Here is a 23407-nt window from a genome sequence, read left to right on the forward strand (position 1 = left end):
TATTGAAGTTGCTAAAATAGTGCCAATAATCTTGGTAGTATCAGTAAGAATGGATTATTGACAATTATGGTAATGTTTTATAGATTTAAATTCATAAATTATAGTTACATTTTATTTGTGACGCTATCTGAGCTACCTTGCCAACTGTTGAGCCCAGGCTAGATCTGTAAAGGATTAATTAAAAATGAATTATTCTAGTTAGGGCTTGTTTTTGGCACTTATCTTGCTGAAAGGCGAACAGAACAGTTTACCTTGTCAGTTAAGTTGTTTGGAATTGATATTTCAGGTGCAACTGGTTGACCAAGTAGTCTTGGTGGTTAAGCTTCTGAAACAAACCCTGCGTCCCAATTCGCAATACTATCCGTCCTAAATAGTATTCAAAAATAGAAATAGTGCGTCCCAAACCGTAGTATGTTGAAATGAGTGTTTCAAAGATACCCGGATGGTCTACTTTTTCAGAATCCGAAGTGTAGATCGATGCACACTCTTACGGCTGATATTGCCCACAACCCATTGCGCATTGGACTAGGATTTGGTTAGAGAACTATAAACACGAGTAAAAAGTGTTTAAAAAAAAAACTACAGACACAGAGGTCACGCGAGTCCCGCGAGTCCCGCGGTTATGTAGATAAAGAGGTTTGAGTGATTAATTGTCACTATCTAACCTAACGAAAATAATTTATTCAATGTTCTCCACATTATATTGCATCTGCAGCAGCATTGTGAACTTTTGTAAGGATACTTTTAGCCATTACTTTTTAAATGCATCATTATATTCAAACAGCAAAACATGAGGAAAGTATCCACATTAAAGACCCACGATTGGCAAATGAACGTGCTCCCGAAACGGTAGGAAATCAAATTAGATTGAATGGAGGATTTTAACTGTGACAAGATGATTGACAGGGCAGTTTATGGTGACAGGATGCACGCAGCACGCTACAGAGCCGTCCGTTGAAGATGACGTGAAAGTATGTCCCAAAGCTTGCCTACTCTTTTGCTACACACTCAAAAGTATGTACTTTTTCTTCACAAAAAGAGAACATACTTTTAGGGCGTAGTATAAGTAAGCGAATTGGGACCCAGGGAAAGTCTTTGGTTGTTCAAGAGTCAACTTGCTCCATCTTGCTGGTTTAGACGTTTGCGCCGATCAGTCGTTTGTGATTAAGCAGCCTGGTGTCCAAAACACAACACGCAAGTCTTTTAATCAAGGCCTGTGCGGCAGTTGTTTAAAGAATGCTCTTTGAGCCAGAACTGATGTCTCAGGTGGAAGAAATGTTGCCTTGCTGTGAGTTAAATGTTGCCTGCTGCTTGTATTATTGGGCTGTGCAAGGCCTGTGGCTGTATTCATTTGTTTGTTTTATTAAACTTGTCTTTAAAAGGCAGAGCAGAATGATTTCCAGATCGTTTGGACTGATTTATTGGCCTGTCTGGTTTTACCCCTTCATCATTCAGAAAACAGCCACACGAGCACCAGCGGTTAATGGCATCGTAATCTGTATTCAGTTAAGAAGTAATATCCTGCTTTGACTCTGCGTATGGTTTTCTCTTCGAGTGTCAAGTCATCAAATTTGCCCAATTGCTCTATACGACCCATAAAACCAGACATAATCCCTGTTTCCACATCAACCAACCATCAAAGCGCGATTTAAAAATGCACACTGTTTGCATGTCACACAAACCCATTGGCAGTCAGTTTTAATTAGAATTGGGATCCAGATGGTCTTTGATTTTCCCTATTTTCCTTCTTCATTTTTTTTTCGAAAATCGTCACGAAAGGGCACACACACATGCGCCAAGACGCGGGAGAGGTGGATATTCAGCGTGAAAGAAGAGGAACATCTGAGGTTTGGATGTGATTAAGAATTAATCACCCTGGTTGCCAGGGATGTAATTGGTTTGGAACGGAGCTCAAAGTGGGAAGTTCAGGGCTCCGACCATTGGGAGATTGAAAGACTGTTATAAATAGCACCATCAACCTCTGAAAATATTGATGTGAGAACAGATTTCAAAAAGACTGCGTAAGGAGCTGCGAATCACGTTTCGTAATGGTCACAACTGATGTAACGCCACCTGACTGGATTATTGGGATGTATCTTAGAAGTTGTTGAGGTTTAGGCCAATAAAATAAATCCACTATCCCTTGCCCATATGAATAATACTAGAAGGAATAAATGCAAAGTGTTGATTGGGCTGTTATAAGTGGTTCTGACATTTCTAGAGCTCTATTATGTTATTCAGAAAGACTGCAGACTTGAATGATTCATGCTTTACATGGCATCATGCTGTGCAAAGGCCCCACTGTTGTTTGCAAAAAAATCTGAACAAATGATAAATGTGGTTCTGTGATAATTATACTAGCATTATGGCTTTAAATAACTATGTTATTTTTATTCTTTTACAGTTACTCTGCTCGACTCTATGTCCGCCCCAGGTGATCTGGGTTGGGAAGCGTATCCATCAGAGGGGGTGAGTACCTGTGAAAGTCTGCACAGCTCCTTTTAATAATCCTTCATATAAATTCAAGTCGCTACCTCATTTCAAATTCAGTAATTGATTGATTTGAATTTTGAATGGCTCACAATCTTGGTAACATCTAATGATTTTCCCTTGTAGGGGTATTTTGAACCTAAAACCTTTCGATTACCAGCCCAAATTTTCAATTGCCACTTCATCCCCAACTAGTGCTGTTATACCCCGGATTTAAAGTGTAGTGCTTGATCTTCTCGACCCTGAATGGTCCACTGCTCCCCTCTGTGAAAACACAGCCTGTGACTCTTTAGAGTTTCCTGTGGGTGGTCATAGGAGAGTATCTCGTTTTGAACAACCTTGCCTCCCCTCTAAATAACGATCTCCTCTGTGGGAGCTGGTTCGTATCCCACGCTTTCGTGTCATTCATTCAAATCCATTTTCACAAGATGAAGATGGATTGTAATAGTGGCCTTGGCACAAGTAGTCACGCTCAGATTCATGAGTGCCTGTAAAGAAAAATACATTATGTTTTTGTGTGCTGCTGATAAAGCAGGGGGATAAAGAGTTGCTAAAGAGTTCAAGGTTTGGCATTTTCAGCAGTATGCATACAACAATTCTGCAATGAAAGATTTGTGTTGCGTTAAAAACATTAAGGCAGTTTGAACGTTGCTGCTTCTCGTGCCATTATTTTTAACCCACAAACTTACTGACGTCAATGCCAAACCAACAAACCATGTTATTTTTCATGGTTTTTTTCGTTTGTTGATTTTTACGGATTTAGAATTGAAGTTTCCAAGGCACAATTATATTATTTTGTCTGCATCAGCAATGAGTTGAAATATGCACGAACGAAACAACTGAGACTACTCAGTTTGTAACTTTGAGCTGATTGCCTGTTCCTCTTGACGAAAGTTTTCTCATAATGTGCCCTTCATGCATCCGTCAAAATCTTTCAGAACCCACTGTAAGAGCTTAAAGAGTCCAGAGCCAAAATACACAGGACAATTACCAAAGCATTAAAGGATGTCTGTCTTTTTGAATTGATCAACTTTTGGTCTGTTTGTTAGTGGGAGGAGATCAGTGTTATGGACGAGAGGAACATACCTATGAGGACGTACCAGGTGTGCAATGTAATGGAAGCCAGTCAGAACAACTGGCTGCGCACTGGACTGATCCAGCGAGAGGGCGCTCAACGTGTCTATGTGGAGATCAAATTCACTCTGCGTGATTGCAACAGCCTGCCGGGCGTCCCTGGAACCTGTAAGGAGACGTTTAACGTGTACTACCATGAATCCAACAATGCAGTCGCAGCCCCTTTGCGGCACATTCGTGAGAGCCAGTATGTGAAGATCGACACTATAGCGGCCGACGAGAGCTTCACGCAGACGGACGTTGGAGATCGTGTCATGAAGCTGAATACGGAAGTGCGAGACATCAGTGGTCTCAGTAAGAGAGGCTTGTACCTGGCGTTTCAGGACCTAGGGGCTTGCATTGCTTTGGTGTCGGTGAGAGTCTTTTATAAGCGATGTCCGCTGGCGGTGCTCAATCTGGCCAGGTTCCCGGACACGGTGACGGGCGGCGATTCGGCGCTGGTGGAAGTGCGTGGCACTTGTGTGGAGGATGCGGAAGAGCTGGAGGGACCACGGATGTTTTGCAGTGCTGACGGAGGTTGGCTGGTGCCCATCGGCCGTTGTGTGTGCCGGCCAGGCTTCGAGGAGGTGGATGGACACTGCCAACGTAAGTATTATTTCTCTTACTGTCTCAAATGATGGTATTAGAATATATCCCATTTTTTTGGCTAACTGAGTAAACATGCTCTTGGAAACAATTCTCTTTGAGACAAATATTTTGACCACAATAGTGGCTTTAAATGGCAAGCATGTTCAGAGGTTCTTCATATGTTATCTCAGCTGTCCTGTTGTGTTAGTTATTGGTTGTGGAAAAGAAACTTGAGGATACACAGTTGCACTCTAAAAAATGCTGGGTTGTTTCAGCCTAAATTTGGGTCAGTTATGGACAAACCCAAAATTTACTGTTGAAAGTGAAATTTTAAATTACATTTTTAACCCAACATTTGAGTTTGTCCATATTTGACCCAAATTTTTTGACCCCAAAACTATAGCAGATGGGGTTGAAGGTTATGTCTTACTTCTTAGATCAATCTGATGTTTGGAAGAGATCTAAGAAGGATTATTGTTAGATTAATATTGAAATATGACAGCATGGGCCAGATCCTTTAGTTGAGCTACAGATACAGATGGGTAGATGGATAGATATAGATAGATAGATATGGGTGGAAAGATGAGAAGGTAAATGGATATAGTTGAGTTATAGATGTAGGAATGCAGCTAGATGTTAACTGTATAGAAAGAAATATAATTGTTTATTAAGCAATAACCTTTTGTGTAAACCACATACCTCAATCAAAAACTATCCATCCTTCTGGTAGTGTTTTGCACTTTGGTCTCTTTCATAGTTCTAAACAAAAGATCCATTATAAAGAGAAAATTCTAAATAAAACCTGACAAATTAAGTTATCCCACTTGAGATTGAAGCAGACCGCACACTTTATTACCGCGTTCATGGAAACAGGGTTAGACTCCGGTCTTTACACTGCTCGTTTAATCTCAGAAGGCACTAATGGCTTTATTAATGTAGCCTGTTTTCTAGCCAAGACGAGGGCTACACTGTAATTGTTTATTTTTTGCTTTTGTTTCTCTCTTCCCCTTTGGTTATTCAAAGACATGTCACTCCCCAGCCCACGTTAGAGGAGCTTGCCTGTACATAACCCCAGGACTGAGAAGGCTGCAGCTTTTAAATATTCATTTAGCCATTCCGGACTGTTTTCTTGTGGGTGAAAGTGTAGATCAGGAAGGAGGGGGTCTGGACAGGGTTACAAAGAACTTTTTAGAGACTAGAAAGTAGGCTAGAGAGATGGGGGTGGGAAATCCATCACAACCAATTCAGTGCTCTTTGGTTTGGACCATAGCTAATAGAGTCTTACAGCTCACTTCAATGACTGGATCTGTTAATTAGGGCCCGAGCACCTATGGTGCGAGGACCCTATTGAAATTTGTTTATTTTTGCTATTGCTAGACAGAATCAGGGTGGTATAAAGGGCTATTAAAGGATTAGTTCACTTTTGAAAAAACTTTTGCTGATAATTTACTCACCCCCATGTCATCCAAGATGTCCATGTCTTTCTTTCCTCAGTCGAAAAGAAATTTAGGTTTTTGATGAAAACATTCCAGGATTTTTCTCCATATAATGGACTTCAATGGGAACCGGATGGTTCAAGGTCCAAAAGACAGTTAATAACAGTTTCAGATGCAGCTTCAAATGTCTTTAAACGACACCAGACGATGAATAAGGGTCTTATCATGCGAAACGATCGGTTATTTCAAAGCTTATTCCAAAAATGTAACTTTTCTTAGGACAAATGCTAGCCTTGCTCTATTCTGTGTGGCGCGTTTGCAATGTCACGTATTACGTAATTACGTTCAAAAGGGCGACGTAGCCGAAAGTACAGAGTCAGTGTTTACAAGTTGAACGCATAGGTTGAACGTGCAAACTAGCTCAAACACCGTTTACAAAAAAAGGAATTAAAAGGAAAAACAACGATGTCGGACGATTTTGATTCTGTACTTCCGGCTACGTCGCCCGTGACCTTTTGAACATAATTACGTATTACGTGACGTTACAAACGCGCCTCAGAGAATATAGCAAGGCTAGCATTTGTCCTTAGAAAAGTTACATTTTTTGAATAAGTTTTGAAATAACCGATCGTTTCGCATGATCAGACCCTTATTCATCGTCTGGTGTCGTAAAGACATTTGAAGCTGCATCTGAAACTGTTATTAACACTATCTTTTGGACCTTGAACCATCCGGTTCCCATTGAAGTCCATTATATGGAGAAAAATTCTGGAATGTTTTCATCAAAAACCTAAATTTCTTTTCGACTGAGGAAAGAAAGACATTGACATTTTGGATGACATGGGGGTGAGTAAATTATCAGCAAAAGTTTTTCAAAAGTGAACTAATCCTTTAATTGTCTTAATATTATGGGCCCTATCTTGCACCAAGCGCAATTGACTTTGTACACTGATGCATGTATCATTTATATTTTGCACCCATGCAAAGTGGACTTTTCCCTCCACAGACACATGCTGGCAAACTAGGGAATGAACTTGCGCTCCCTGGGTGGTTCAGCGCAAAAAAAGGAGGTGTGTTCCAGTGCAAATAATCCCTAGTGCATTTTCACCAATTTTGCAGTTTGTGCCACAGTTCCAGTGGCACAAAAATTGTGCCACTGACCAGAAAAAACCTAGTCTAAAGTCAGTGGAGCGTTACGTGTATATTCAGATACTATTTTAAGCATGCATGCTTGGCCATAATACAGAGTGTGAACAACGCGCATACACTGTAGATGATTCTCTCATCTACACAGATGCATTTTACTTTTTGCAAATGATACATTATTATAAGGAAAAATATATTAAATCACGAGGGAAATCGTTGTGTTCTAGCCTGGTTAAAACCAGACCATTCTCAGTTATAGTCTGGCAAGCGTCATAGACAAATCATTTCCAGAGGGGCATCACCAACGGGTGATTCGCGGGTAGACCTATAACCAATCAGAGTGACGAAGGAGATAATGTATGCAGAGCGGCGGTCGGCAGAGAAACATCTCTGAGTGTTGTTCTTTGCTCGGTTTTTAACATAAAAGGACACATTCAAATTGCTTAAAACAAACGCGATAGCTGATTCGAACAAGTGATGTTCGACGGCGGCATTCATCTTTGTAATGTAGGCAACAAAATCTGCTTCAAATTCCCAGCGCTGTCGTCATTGTGTAAAGCCCGCGCCAACGTTTCTGATTGGTGCCACGATTTCGACGGATTGGAAATGAGCTTGAATGAGCTCTTTGCTAGACTAACTTTCCGAGCAAATCTAAATTGGCCGGAAGTTGTCTGGGTTTTCCCAAGCTAGTTGTGTCCATGAAGGTGGGAAAAATAGGCATAAAGCTTACACAGTTACCCAAATTATTTTATGCATGTTTAAACGAAGCCAATTTGGGTGGGTTTGTCCCATCCCCAATGTCACTTGTCTTTCTTTTACGGCCCTGACGAGAACATCGATCTACTTGCCTGTGAACCGATTGTGAAGCGCGCCTGGCAAATGCGCCGTTATAGTAGTATTGCGCAGTGGAACAAGTGCACCTCGTTCATCATGCTCTTAAAGGGAATGTGATATGACGCTCTTATTGGTTTGTTATCCGTTACGCCCAAACCACACCTATCAATAATGAAGCTACTTCAGACCAACCCCTTTTAGATTCGCAAGAGTCATTTATCCCGCTGGTTAAATAGCAACAGCTCTGAGATCCGCCAACAAAGTTACTTGCGTTTTACTGTATATCGTTAAAATAGGGCCCTCTGTCACACGACTCAGTTTATCTCATTACCTTCAATTCAGGTTACACCATTTTAAACTCACTCAGGAAAAATATAATTTCTTGTGGCACAGATCAGTGCCGCAAGAAAGATTCAGCAGCACATTTAACATTTTAACAGCTATTCATTACTGTGAGTGATGGAGACTGGGCTGTAACTCAAAAATAACCTCAAAATAAAAGATTTACTCTAACTGCAATAAGAAATCGGTTCATTCATACGAGCCCGGTCAGCTGACAAAACATTCATTGCTCTCTGGCTCAGACAGCTCCATGAGAAACAGGGCATTGCCATGCGAAATGACACAGAGTGAAACAGCTCGTGGTCTGTTTTCACCTTGCGGTCTTGCTGTGGGTTCTGGAAGTGCTTGCTGACGCTGGCTTTCTCCACTTTTCATGCTGCGAAGGCTTTTATATTCACTGAACAACAGCATTAGTAGAAGGACTGAAGTTTTACACCCCCCCCCCCCCCCCCCAAGAACGAACTGCGTGAGGACCCTCTTGAAATTACTCTGTTTATTATCCTTTCCTCTTTATCTTTTTCTTTCTTGTCTTTTGTTCCTTTTATTATTCTATTCTGTCCTTTTTTATATCCCCCCCTTTCTTTTTCCTTTTTTCTCTCTCCTGTCACATTTTGTCTTTTGGATTCTCTGTAAATCTGCCAACAGCGCCTCAGTTTATCCCACTCACCGTTTACTGTCGGCACACAACGCCGTGATAGAAGAGAGTAAAAAAATAGAAAGTGATGGACGTCTTCTCCCACAACCTCGGCTCAGTGAACTGCCTCTTATATATTTCTGTTCTATTCTTTTCCTTTCGTCTTATTGTGGCAGCTCTCGAACGATCTCCAACAGAACCCCCCCACCCCCCCCACATCGCCGTCCTTTTTTCCCGTTTCTATATCCTCTCTTAACCTTTTATACTGTGAATGTGTGTTGTAAACTCTGATAATAAACCCTCTTGTATCAAGTCTTTTTACCATGGCTGTTCATTCTTATCGTATCTCTCAGCATAGAGCACTTCGGATTACAATCACAGCCCTGTTGTTGGATGTAAATGGTTTTCGAGTGGCTTGGTGGTGCACACCAGACTCTGAGTTTGGGTCTGCCACAAGGTCTAACCCGATGGCCCCTCGACTTGTTAGCATGCCAGCTGAAGATGGGCACTCTCTTCTGTTTCCTGAGGCGTATTTTCTACAGCGCTAAGCTCACACAGTGTGGCTGAATGGAGTGCTTTTCATTGGGGCAGGAATGGCAGAAATGAGCTCTTTGTAACGGTAATCTCGCTGTGAGGAGCTCTCAAGTGTCTTCCTCCATAGGATTTGAGCTGAGAAACTGGGTCATGGGATTGTCAGCACCCCAACGGAGATTCACAGTGGAGGCAGCTTGAAGGGATGCGCTTGTGTGTGTGTGTGCTCCAAAACGGAATTTTGGACTGTAGATTGGAGAGGTTAACACGGTTAAGAGACCTGAGCTTTCCACACATTGCGGCTGTTCGTCTTTATAGGGGCTCTAGTAATCACATACTTAGACGTTTAGTTTGATTTCCACATCTGTAATCCCCACCACGTGATGCTCGCCTGCTGGGTGACAGCATGACGCTGGAATTGCAAGAGTTTATCTTCGGCCAGTGATTTTGTTAAAGGTACCAAGGACACAGTCACCATTCAGCTCACCCACATAAACCATCTCTTCTGTTAAAACTGGGCATTATGAAATTGGGAATTTTGCCTCTAATGGGCAGAACAGTTTAGAGCAGTAGTTCTCTACCTTTTGGACTCCAATCCTCACCATTGTCCATAACAATATTCGAAATCCCCATGAGTTTTCTTTTATATATATATATGTATATATGGTAACACTTTAGTTTAGGGTCCAATTGTCACTATGAAGTAGTTGTATATTACTAGGATATTGGCTGTTTATTAATACTTATAAAGCACATATTAATGGCTTATTCTGCATGACCATATTCTACATATTCCCCTAGTGTATGCTTACATGACAACGATGTACTAAAAACAGTGAAAATGCTGTCGAAACAATCTCCGTTCACATGGATCTGTGAAAATGACTAAAAAGGCTGTATTTTGCATGCCAGGCCAGTAGTTGGCGATTTCACTTTGTCAAGAAACACAGTAATAGGCTTCAACATGTAGTTGACTATGTGCACGAGAAAAATGCTAACTTCCGCCTTGAGGGCGGATATTGGGTACTTCGGTTCCGGTTGCTGTTGTTTACATCCTACATCAGTGGACCGGCTATCTAAAGCTTAGCTATCTAAATATATTTGTCTAAAACTATGTTCGTTTGTTCATTGTCAAGTCAACCAACACAGTTTTCACTCATATTTGGGTGGAGCCAGGCGCTGCTGCATTGTGAAAAGTAAACGATATTTCACATTCTGTCACCGCACCCAAGCAGTCGCTTCACCGAGTGGAGCGTTGCGTATCCATGACAACTAGAAGGAAGTTTTTAGGCTACTAATTATTTAGCATGGCAGCTAAATAGCATGGCAACATTAATGTCCGAGTGATTCCACGTGTACCGCGTATGTACACGCCGTCAAATGTCTGAGCGAAACAAAACAAAATGTAGATCTACATCTGGGGAGCGATATTTATTTTTTCCTAGGATGGTAGGAGTGACGGGTAGGTTGGGGTTGAGGTAGGTCATATGCTATATATATATATACACTGTGTGTGTGTGTGTGTATATATATATATATATATATATATATATATATATATATACAATAATAACGTTAAGTCAACGGTATTCATAAACACGCTGAAAAGAGATTATGCGTGTTGATAGCATGCCAAAAATACGTGATGCGTGTCGTATACGCAATTTCATGAGATCAGTCTGAGCATGGATGTTGTTGTGACTTAACGTTCCCTTCAAAATGATGCAGATACTGAGAAATGTAATATTTAAACCCCTTCTCTCTTGCTCTGGGGAGCTGGAGGAAAATCATTAGCCAGTCGATGAACATAATCGACTGTAATATTCGGCAAATGTTCAAGACATCTGGAGAAACATACATCCTCTACGTCGTCCATGAGGCTACCGGAAACTAGACACCCCATATCGGTTTCGCAGCCGGAACTAGCATATGCTAACGTGCACATAGTCCATACACATGCTCATGTCACCGTTTTTCACGAATTCCCGTTTTTGTTGTTTACAAACAGGTGGTAAGGCATCGTTTTCAAAACCTTGCACTTTGAAACCCATTTTTTTCAAAAGCGTTTGTTTTCAAGCCCCCAAAGTGCCATTGTTGTGTAAATGAATGGCCAAAACACACATTATTCTACTTTTAGTTGAAAACTGTGTTGTGTAAATGTACACTTAATCCTACCCAGTACCTTAACTTAACAACAACTACCTGACTAACTATTAATAACCAGTAATTAGGAGTGTTTTTTTTAGGCAAAAGTCCTAGTTAATAGTGAGAATTGGTCCCTAATCTAAAGTGTGCATACAGTATATGGTCACACTATGTATGTATATACGTGTGTGTTACATATTATATATTATGTACAGCACTGATGGAGGGAACCTTACATTTACATTTATACATCATGTTTTAACAACATTTGGTGAAAAGAAACTGCTTAGTTGGTTCTTGCAGAAAACATGCCTGTGGATATTTAGGTCCCATAACACATGAAGCGTGATATACCGTTTCTGCGCTGTGGACATACATATACTGAATCATTTAAGCATCACTGGTACCTGCTGATAGCCCCTACAGCTCAGTGAAGCATAAAGCTGCCTGTTCAACACTCAGCCCAACTCAGCAACTGAGCTGTTTTTTTTTTCTTCCTCACATGCTTTTGAGCCCTCTGTGTAGCATATTACTAGCTCTCTGCTAGCTACTGCTTGCCTGTGTGTGAGCTGCATCAAGTGCAAGTTTATCTTCCAACCGAGAAGCTTTTATTGGCAAAGACATCTGCAATAGCCATTTCACTTACCCTTGATAATAACATTATTTCTGGAACAAATTTTTTAAGGAGAAAAAGATGCTTGCTCTTGTGTAGCTATACCCTGTTAGCCGGACTGTTACAACCCCTTGGCTCAAGTTATAACCCCTGATTAAATGTGCATTTAATTAGGAAAACAAACACAACTATTAAAGTATAAGATAAAATGTAAAGATACAAAAACAACAACATCAAGCCTTGGACTGGAAAAGGGTCAGCTTGACAACCAAACAGCAAGACCAAGCTCCTAGCCGCTACTAGCTAGCAGCTATCCTCTATCTTCTTATGAGCAGCATGTTTAATCACCGTCACTTCTCCACACCTGTTTCACAGCAATTAACCCGATGACACAAATAGTGTTACCCAGAGACACTTAGGCCCTGTTGACATGAGAATGCTTGCGGGTGAATATTTTATCAGATGTGTCTTTCGTTTACACGGCGACGGCGTTTTTGGGGCTGAAACTACCCTCCTGAGTGGAAATCTTAAAAACGCTCCACCGTCACTTTCCCGTCTAAACGGTAAAAAACGCAAAAGTCTGCTAGACAGTGTAGGTTGTACGCAGGAGCACGGACTTGGTGTTGTTGTGTGGCAGTGCTTCACATTGCCACCTAGCTGCCTGGAGTGCATACTACATACAATTTCACACACATTTGCGTCACCATATGCACACGGATTTCCCACCCATAACGCTTGTCTAAAAAGAGAATAAAAAGTGATAACTCAACGCCACTTTTGCATTTTCTCTTCAGATCGTTTCCGTGTTAACATAGCCTTATTGGACAAAATAAAATACTACACCCCGTGGTCCATCACATGGACACTGACAGTGTTTCTTTAAAACCATATATGCTTAAATGCTTGAAATGTTTTTTTTTATGTAAATTGTGCCTGCATATGAAATTCTTTACAAAAATAAATGTATTCGAGTTCGTTAAAAAAAAGGAATCGAGTAGGATATTTTTGAAAAGGCTAAACTATAAGTGTTTTTTGGTCACTACATAATTATAAAATATTTCATATTCGAAAATTATATTTAGAGATTTGTTTATTTTTAACAATTACTTTAAAATGTGTCAAAAATAATAATAATAAAAAAGGATGCTGCTTTTATTAGTGGCATCTACGTAGGAAGCTGCCGACTAAAACGCCTCTCCATCTCAGCCCTCTATCATACTGTCTACCACATGTCATCTGCCCATTTCTTTACCTCCAGCTGCTGTTGGATCAATAACATTTTAGTAGCCGATAGTAAACAACATGGAATAACCTGACAGTGGATGGCAAAGTGCCAATCTGCAATTTAGGTCCACGGTCCAACTGTCATAACACAGACGATTCGTGATACTTGTTTTCTTTGCCATGCAGTTGTCTCTTTGGAAACTTTAGAACATGTTCGAGTTTCATATAGCTGGCAAACTGAGATCTGAGTAAAGTAAAATATAAATGACACCCAAATCAAACATTGTGACGATGTCACTAATGACAGTAAGGCCTACATGGTGTTTAGGTTGTCTTCTGGGGATATTTGAGATTTGTGCATTTCTTTCTCAAAAGGCAATTAAAACAAGGCTGTTGTGAGCTCTGCTGGAGAACGTCAGGATGGCTACCAGATGTAGCCGGTGTTTTTTTTCTCTTTTGCTCTTGGGTCTTGGGTGTGGACCCCTGTCGGAAAGACATGGGCTGGAAAAGAGTCTCCAAAGCCAAAGCATCAAAGACTCAGCGCGCCATCAATTATACAGGGACATTGACAGCTTACAGAACTCTAAAATTTCATCCAGGGAGTTTAGCACATCGTTGAATGTTCCTTTTCTGTCTACAGGATGAATTTATGAATGTTTTTGCATGCGTTTAGTAGAAGTTGTATTTCTAGCTGTGTAAAACTGACAGGCTGGCTTCACAGTTTTTCTTTATTGAATGTTAAGGAAACTAGATATTTCTTCAGATTTTCTTCCTTTCACCCGCAGTTTAAAAGTCACAATAGGCTTATCATTATTCCCGTTTGAAATATTAACATCCTTATTTTTATAGAGATGTTCACAACTCACATTATGACGACTTATAGTGGTGCGTTTTTTTTTTTTTTTTTTTCCACAAAGTGTGGTCAAAATAACTCTTAAATAGGGGAAATATAACATTTTGGGAAGTCTACATTTCTCACTACAGTGTTGCTCTTGTGTTGACTGACCTTTGCCTCACATTGACTTTGTAATGGCATTTGTTTCTGCAACTGTTTTGTCTCTTAATGGCACTCAGATGTATGTGTGTTTTGAAGAGGAAGAAGGCACGTGGAGGCAACGACACGTGCATCCAACAGTCGTCTTGCATTATTTTATTTTTCCAACCTCTCTTAATAATTCATTTGTCAGGCTGCAGATGACAAGAGGGCCTTACGACCAGGAGAAACAGTCTGCTGGCTCATACTTGAAATCAACATGAATCAGAATGGACCCTATTTACTTGAATGCTTTTCCTTGGTCTTATTGTCAATGACTTATTAGTGAACATTATTCCAAATGTAAAAAAAAAAATTCTTTAGTCAAATATTAAATGTTTTATATATACGTATAAAAAAAAAACCAAAACGCCTTTCCTTCCTTAATCAGCACAGACTATTGAATAACTGTTTTTTTTATCAAAATCTAATTCAGGTCTGGATTCATTCTGGTATGGAAAGCTCGCTTTTTATGATCCAGTCAATTTCCAATGGATAAAAAAAAGTCCCATGCTACTTTTTCTTTTTATTACATATTTCTTGTGGAAATACACCGTTTTTTGGAGCTAACACCCTCTCTGTTAGAGCACAATCATGTCAGACATTTAAAAGTTATTCCCACATTTAAAAAAACAGGCGGAACAACAGGAGAGACCGCAATGAGATACCCAATAGCATTTACACATGTGTAATGAAATGGAGCCAATAAAACGAGAGGCTGTCTTTTAAGAGGAGCCAGTTTCCAGTGCTGTCTCTAATTCTGGCGTTGGCTGGTTTACAGACCTGATCTACAGTTCATGATTGCAGACCTGCACAACCTCACATCTCCCATGCGAATCTACATTTTTGCTAATCAACAGCTTCTCTCAAAAATCCACAAGGCATCTGGAGGCTCTTTAAATAGATCAATAGATGGATCAATATAAATACATCTGTTTTATTCAGGAAAACAGTAGTAGGAGCTATAGTATTTTAATGGCCACTCTATGTTCAGAAATAATGCATTTGCTTTGGAGATTCAGCTTGAAGTTTTAGGTTCCTATGATTTTAAATTGATGTAGTGAGACTATAGTTTGTATGCTAGAACAGACAGCAAGTAAAAAGGCACGAGTAAGCGGAGAAGAATTCGTTTTTATTGCTACTTTTCTCGCGTGTATGGATAATCTCTTTTTTATAGCTCTCCACCCAAGAGCTGCGGTCAGAGGTTCCCCCTGTTCCCTCTGTATCTCACCCCACTGAAATAACAGCAAGACCGCCGGTCTCCAAACACACCTGCTTTTCATTTCAGCCCCACTGATTACAAAGTCTGCAGGAAAACTTTAGTATTGAGTGTACTGTAAGTTTGAGTAGAACAGTCTGGATGCAAACCACATCCAAATATGTCGTTCCATTTTTAAGGTTAAAAAATGTTGTGTGTTAGTTTCTTAGAAGGACTACAATTAACTGTTGTATATTTTACAACAGTTAATTGCAACTGTTAACAGGTAATTGTAACTGAAGGGATATAGAGTTAGAGTTATTTATATGAATTAATAATATTATATTTATTTATTGATTTTTACTGTTGGACTATTTAGCAAGTGAAAATTCGAATAGATGGACTAAATGAAGAAAATTTGACTTGGATCAGTAAGCAGCCACCTGGGAAATTTTGTATGGAAAAAGTACTACTCCTTTTTTTCATAGGCTGCACAGTCATATCATTCACAAGTGCTTCTGTTTTGTGTGATTCTTCTCGAAAGTCGGAAAATCTGCTGTAGGCGGAATTGATTGAGGAAAATGGTAAAGCTCTGCTTTTGGGTCGTGATAAAGTTGTCCACCTTGTTTCTTTTAGTTGTTTTGTGGGATTAAGGAGTCTCTGTTCAAGTGGACATTATATGCCACTGGGTTGATAGGATGTTCCAACTAGGCCTACCAGCAAAGCCTGGGAGATTGGCTCTGTCACTCTGTGCATGATGGATGGAAAGCAGGAAATAGCCTTCGGAAAGAAAGGGCACTCCAGGGAGATTGAGAGAAGATTGAGACAAAGGAGAAATCCAGGAGTAGAGATGTTTTAAACCCTCTCCTGACACCTCTGAGGTAATTGGACAGGTATTTCGGATGTTGAAGGCCAGGTAGATGAAGTGCCATTTGTGCAACCATTTTTCCATGGTTATTGGAAAAGGTAAATGGTTTGACCTTTTGAAAAGCAGTCAGATTTCCTCAATTGCTTTTGGGAACAACTCACTACTGTTGAAGGAGTTAAAGAAGTGTTTTAGACCCCAAAACAGGCTGATACTGTGTGAATATTGCGAACAACCTTTTAGCACTCTGGAAGGAAAGTCTTGCTCCACCATTCTCCAGTCAGCTCTGTCTTCAGCCCGGATTGGTTGGATTTTTTTTCCCCTCTGCAAAAATCAATGCTACAATGCCTAATGGCCAGGGTAAAAATGGCTGAAAAGACTTTAAAAAGTCTCTGCTGTGCAATTGGACGCTAAATCAATAGAGCACTATAATCACTAGAACACTTCTCATTCCTGTAGGTGAGATTCTGCTAATGTGAAGAACCTTGTTTATTCTTGCATGTCGTTTATTCATCCAGGTCATTTGCTTACCAACAGAAATGCGAACGTGGATATCCAAAGACAAATGTGTTGAAATACCTTAGAGACTAACTGTTAGCCTAGGTTAGCATGTCATTGGGAAAATGACGGTTTGACATTGATGTATTTTGGCTGTTTGGCATCAGCAAGTCGAGCATCCACTTTAGGTGAGCAAAGATCAAAGTCTATCTGGAATAAACTGAGCTTCACTGATCACTAATGCCAACCTTTTTTTGGTGCCAATTTGGTCATCAATGTTCATGATGTAAAAGCTTAAAGAATGCCTTTATGATTATACTTAAAATGTAAGAAAGTCCATATTTTAGCCCATAGCTAACACATATTTGTCTATTTGAAGGCCAGGCACATGAAATGTTCCTCCGAAGGCTATAGAGTTAAAAGTTTATTGAAAGAGATTGAGATGTTATTTTTTCAATTTCAAGCACTTCTCTTTGTTTTATTTAGTATGACCCTTTTGCTGTGTGTGGATCAAACTTCACACCTATATACTAAGTCTTGATTCACAATCAATGAAGGGAGCATTTTGGAATTATGTTGCCATGGAAACTAGTGCATAAGCCCCTCTGTAGGTAATATAAGGCCTGTTTTTTGTGGGTTTGGGGACTGTTTGACTGACCCTACCTTTTTTCTTCTTTTCCGAAGGGGTCCGTAATGCTGTTAAATTGAAACGGGCACCTGAAGCGCTGGAAGAAGGGATGCCACTCTCGAATATACTCTCTTTTCAAATATACAATATAGTTTGGTTTAGGTTTCACAAGTTTCAAACTTTCCACTCCAATAGTTATATATATATTTCGTTTTTAGTTTGAATTGTTTGTATTCTAGGGCTGCAAAATTTTATTTTATTTTAGACAGCCGTGAACTTAAGTTTAGTTTCAGTCAGTTTTTTCCAGTCTAATTTTTATATAATTTAGTTTTCATTTTAACTTTCTCACCATAGTTAGGCGCTGTCCCTGATCTCTGATGTGATGGAGAAGGGTCTCTGTTGAGGTGGTGGGTTGATGTCTATTGATCTGTCTCATTCAATATGAACCAGAGACTGCAGACAGAATGAGAAATACACTAATAGCAACCATTCGTCCCCATGGACCAGGGCATTAAACACACTCTCCAAACATGTCTCTCATCCTCCGCCTCGCAGGAAGAAAATAAAATACAAGCTCTCCGCTGTTCATTTTTCTCTCGCCTTGCTTTCTCTCTCTCTTTATTCCCATGATGGTGCTGCTCTTTCTGTCTAAAGGTATCATATATAAAAGCTATTGATTATCTAGAGCCAAGGGGACACCAATCACACCAATGTAAATATTTGATAAGGGAGCCATTTTAGATCTCTGAGATGTTTGACTTTTCTCTGTCTTCTGCTCATGAGCAAAGGTATTCTTAATTGATTATTTTCTTCGCTCATCAATAATTTGTCTTTAACATTTTGTAGCCTAATGTTGCTTAGCATGGCACCAAACCAGCATTTAACCATCATGGGTTCACTTATGTTGAGATTTCATCTTGGTAGACACCTTGCTGGAGGATTTTTTTCAGGCTTTCATGATCTCAGATAGACCAATTAATCTGGAAAATTTCAGCTCTCCACTCAGGGGCAAATTGCATCTCCTGGATCTCTCGTTCACAGCATTTCCATATCCTCTATTGTCCTTTTTTTAGCAGACGTGCTGCCAATGCGCTAGCTATGAGACACTAGACCAGTTGGGTTCCCCAAAAGACCAGGCTTTCCAACGGCTTTCTGGTTTGGCATTGAGCACCGAGAGGTTGCAAAACCACAATACAACCGCTGTTTCATTTCAGGCCTCGTTCCTACTTTACACCTGTGCTAACAAACTGCCTGGGAGCTCCTCCTCCCCTTCAATCAGGGGTGAACCAGGTGGAACAAATCTTCCAAGAAGTCTGAGCGTGTTAGTACCTGGCTCTGATTGTTGTCTTTAAACCGTAGTGGAAGGACCATTTATAGCTCCACAAGACTAAGAAAACTTTATCTTTGTCATTAAAGTGATTGTGCAAGATCAAGCCCTCCACAAAACTGTGAAGAACAGCCGGTAAGCGCCATATTGGCCATGTTTGGCTAGATTGACTGAAGCAGTGCTAATAATGCTCTGAAAAAAAAGAGCTTTCTTTTTGCAGTGGGATTTGTAACGCCAAATGTTGTTTGGTTTTATTAAATGTGTGGTTTCAATGATAACTTATTATTCTTTACTGGGAAATTATGGCTTAGAACTAATGAATTGAATTTTTACTACTAAAAAATATTTTGTATTGCATTTGATCAAAGATACTAATTCTGATCATTTGATTTAAAATGCTGGGTATTTATTGGATAACATTTGCTGAAAGTTGGAAACCTTATAATTATAATGACAGTAATGTGTTTTTCTGAGTAAATGTGAATTGTTTGTCAACTCAGATAGTAACTTGTATTTGTCATCTCTTTTTGAGGTTTTTCACCTGTTTACTGCCCAAGAAAGAATGGTTAATAAAAGACAAACAACTGATTCCATGGCTGTTTATTGAGTGAGATCCAGTTAAGATCTTCATGTGGAGGGATTGTCCTTTTCAAGTGGGGAATTGCACAAGAAATAAACCAGAACTTGACAACACCTCTTCCCTCACACCAACCACCAGAGGTTACAGGTTCAACAATTGCTCCTTCTGTAGGTCTTAGCTAAATACGCTGGAATCATGGAGTGTTTTTACATGCAGTAGAACTTCACCTAATAACCCTGAAAACTGTACGTTTTAGCTCAGAATTATGTAGGTCAGTGAATACTCCCGGATTTGTGCCAGAATTCAGTAAGCCTGTTAGCATAAAGCTTTAGTTAGTACAGCAGTGTAACCATTTGGGGAAAATGGTTTTATTGTGTGCATTTCCACATCTGTGTATCTTCTCCTTTTGTATTATGTACAGCAGAAAAAAAATGGAATTATGCAACGCTCTGAGCTCTGGCATTAAAAAAAAAAAAAAACAATGACGGCTTTTAATGTATCTGTGGTCATGTGGATTATGACATCTCTGTAAATAAAAGGAGAACATGGTTAGATAACAAAACACACTCAGTGTGACACTGATAAAGAAAGGATTTAGTAATTTCACACTATGGAAGAATGAAATAAAAAAAGCGACGTTTTCCTGTTAAGAGCAGTATTCTGCTGGTCTCGACTGCCCCTCGGCAGAATGAAGTAAAAGCATTTAGAGCAAATTCGTGTTCCTTTAATCTCTCGGAAAGATCTCACGCTGAGAGGGTCTTATCTTTACTGAAGCATTACACTGTGTGTGTGTGTGGTGGTGTTAGTGGTGTTAGATTGAGATCAAGGTGGATAAATCTTTGTCTTCTTTGTCATTGTAGAAAGCCTACATGTGGTATAATGCTTTGCAGTTTAAAAAAAATAGGCTTGGAAATATTAAATAGCAAGAAAAAACATACTGGTCAGAAAGAAAACGGCATTTTGCATGGTTTATATCATATTAAATGCTATTTTTTACCTGTTTGACCTTTTAAGCTTCATAACAATGCAATAAACCACAGTTAATTGGTTGGTGGGGAACTGAAAGATGGTGATTCATTAATTAAGAGGGACAGCTGTCTTATTGATCATGATACATATCCGGCTATTAACTAAAATTTAATGTGGTGGTAAATCAGAGCGTCTGTTAATGGATTGAGGAGGTTGATGTGCTTGAGTGTAAATTATGAACTCTGCATTGTGCAATGTAATGCGTATTCTACTCATAATGCTTATTAATGTGAATATTTTGGCTTGTGCATTGCAATACTGAGCCCTACACACATTATATTGTTAATGAAATATTATTAGGGTGAATTTAGGTAAAGTGGAACATTTTTTTTCTAATGAGATGACTGAAAAAATGTCCCAATTATCCCTAATTGACAATATAGTACTGCTTAATCGCAATATATAAAAGACAACACCATATAATATGATTAAACCATTACAATATAATGTTTTTCTGCCTCTTTTATTGATATTATGGATATGGTATCCTAAGGAAATGGAAGCAGGGAATATATACCACATTTACTGGCTCTGATGCAGGTGTAAATCCTTGAATAGTTTATATAAAAAAATAGAGAAAAAATAATTTAATCTATTTTTCTTTTATTTTACATATAGGAATTACAGCATGACTTCTGTAATGAAATTTCTTTGGAGCCCAAGCCATTCCTCAGTGTTTGACTTATTAATTACAGCACAGGTTGAGTCACTTAGCATGGTTAAATTTACAAGCAACGCTTCTCAAAACTGCATCCGCCTTTAACGGCTTTTCAAAGCAGCCGTCACTCCACACTCCATTAGCACAGTCCAAAGTTCAGTATTAGTCACTCTGAAAAGTGAATTATGTTGGAGGCATTGTGCTGTGGCTGATAAGAACTGACATGTTTGGGATGTGTTTGCAGAAATATAGGGTTTGCTTTTAGTTCTAGGGGCAACATGGGAGTCTGGCACAGCATCCCTGAGGGGAAGTGCTTTGATGCGCACATACACACACACGACCGCCACGTGCCTCCAGTCAGGCTAATGCTGCAGTGGGACGTTAGATATGCCTCAATGAAGAAGGTGATGAGAGCTGAGAGGAAATCTCCATCATAACCTCACAAAACTCTTCTCTTCACATTGCTTCTTCAATAGTACTCAAATATAAGGTTTCATGCTCTAAAATTTCAACATGTAATTTTACTTGATTTTTTTTTTAAATCCTCTCTTGTACCCTTAGAATACAACATTTTTGTCTGTTTCTGCCACTGTGCCTTTAAGAATTTTTTAAGAATTCTAAATGTGAATGACTTTTAGATAGATAAACTGATTCTCTCTCGTTTTAGCTACTAAATTGTTGCCACGTTGAACTGATTCGTTTCCTTGTCTTTGTTGAACTATATACTGTATAATGAGAACTCATATCAACATTTCTCTTATAACTGAAGTAATTTATTATAATAATATTAATCTTTCTGAAAATAAATAAAATACCTTCTTTAATCTTTTTTTCTTCTTCGATAGCATGTCGGTCAGGCTTTTACAAGGCCTCGGCCATGGATGCGTACTGCGTGAAGTGTCCTCCACACAGCTACTCCCACCAGGACAAAGCCTCGGAGTGCGTGTGTGAGAGAGGCTTCTATAGAGCGGAATCTGACCCTCGCTCCATGGCGTGCACAAGTAAGCTGAGGATCTTTCTAAATGTTAACTAAAATCAATCAATGTTATTTAGATAACTGTACAGTTAATGTGTTTTGCTTGTTTCATCAGGACCCCCCTCGGCACCCGGCAACCCTATTTCAATGGTGAACGAGACTGCAGTCACTCTAGAATGGAGTCCTCCTCGGGACAGTGGTGGACGTGGAGATGTTACCTATAGTGTCCACTGCAGGAAGTGTTCGGGAGATACAGGGGCTGCAGGGGACAGTGAGAAGTGTGTTCCCTGCGGCAGTGGTCCACATTTCAACCCCAGGCAGTTTGGCTTGACGCACCCCAGGGTTCTGGCCACAGAACTACAGCCTCACACCAATTATACCTTCAGCATAGAAGCCCTGAACGGAGTGTCAGATCTCAGCCCCAGTCCACGTCAACTAGTGTCCGTCAATGTAACCACCAGTCAGACAGGTGAGATGTGTTCTTCAAGAAAGGGTTTTCTATGTGTTATGTGTTATATGTTTGTTAGAGAATAAGAGTCCTTAGAAGCCTCTGAATGAGGGCTTTTCAAAACTGGTGTCCAGCAACCCTAATGCACGTTTTTTGTTTTGTTTTTGGAAGTAAGATTAATGGCAAATACTTTATTCTGTTGACTGTTGAGTTTTAACATTGTCATAGAAAGAAAACTTCTTCTTCTTCATATAGTTTTGTATTTTTTATTTTATATCATATTTAGTGCTGTCAAATTGATTGATCTAATACAGATGTGGATATATATACAGTATATATAATTATTGTTATATAATTATATCATAATTATTAATGAATATAGATAGATAATGAATTATTGATCAATAATATAATGTAATATAAAATATAAATGTGATAATTTATGAATGTATAAAATAATATTTTCATGGATAAATATCATAGAAAATGGAATAAATTGAATAAATGGAATAATATATAATATAAATGCTGTTATATAATATCACACTTAATATTTTTCATATACAGTATAATTGAGTCCTTAATACATTAAAAGCTATCTTTATGTTTTATGAAGGGATTCGTTGCAAGGAAATAGTTATATTTGGGGGTCCTTTGCTAAATTTGAAACCATTGCTCTAAATGTAATGAATACATGATTTTTTTTTAGCCTTTTAAATTGATTCATACAAAAAATATGCTGTGATGTAAATCGTCTGTCAGACAAGTCAGGGATTGTAGTCCTTCAACAGCTTTAATCGTCCTCAGTTACTCATTTTTCTTAAATCTCTGCAGCTAGTCACAATTTTTCTCTTGCTTCTTGCTTTTGAATTTTACACTGGCATGCTGTGTTTCAATGGATCCTTCTATATCTCGCCTGACCTTTAAACCCGCACTCTGTGTGCGGCTCGAAGCCCGTCATTGGTCGAGAGGAGAGATGAGCTCTCCTGATCCTGTGGTTAAGCATGATTCAGCCCCTTAGAGAACAAGAGCGAGAGATAGATAGGCAGGAGCGAGAGCCAGCGTAATGAG

General features: G+C 39.4%; 1 protein-coding gene and 1 long non-coding RNA gene across 3 annotated transcripts in view; both read left to right on the plus strand.

Moving 5' to 3' along the window:
• The window catches only part of ek1 (eph-like kinase 1), a 67220-nt gene that overhangs the window by 8443 nt on the left and 35370 nt on the right, over window positions 1–23407 (plus strand). For both annotated transcript variants that reach the window (XM_039684974.2, XM_089125952.1), the window contains exons 2-5: window positions 2405–2469; window positions 3540–4209; window positions 21758–21913; window positions 22004–22357. In XM_039684974.2, coding sequence (XP_039540908.2) covers window positions 2405–2469; window positions 3540–4209; window positions 21758–21913; window positions 22004–22357 — 1245 coding nt within the window. The remainder of the gene's footprint in view (window positions 1–2404; window positions 2470–3539; window positions 4210–21757; window positions 21914–22003; window positions 22358–23407) is intronic.
• LOC148969618 (uncharacterized) lies at window positions 17395–19233 on the plus strand. The gene is made up of 2 exons (XR_016149397.1): window positions 17395–18780; window positions 19178–19233. It is a non-coding gene; the product is annotated as an uncharacterized LOC148969618 (long non-coding RNA).

This window comes from Pimephales promelas, chromosome 22 (genome assembly GCF_988280905.1).
Source record: "Pimephales promelas chromosome 22, fPimPro1.hap1.1, whole genome shotgun sequence".
Taxonomy (NCBI): domain Eukaryota; kingdom Metazoa; phylum Chordata; class Actinopteri; order Cypriniformes; family Leuciscidae; genus Pimephales; species Pimephales promelas.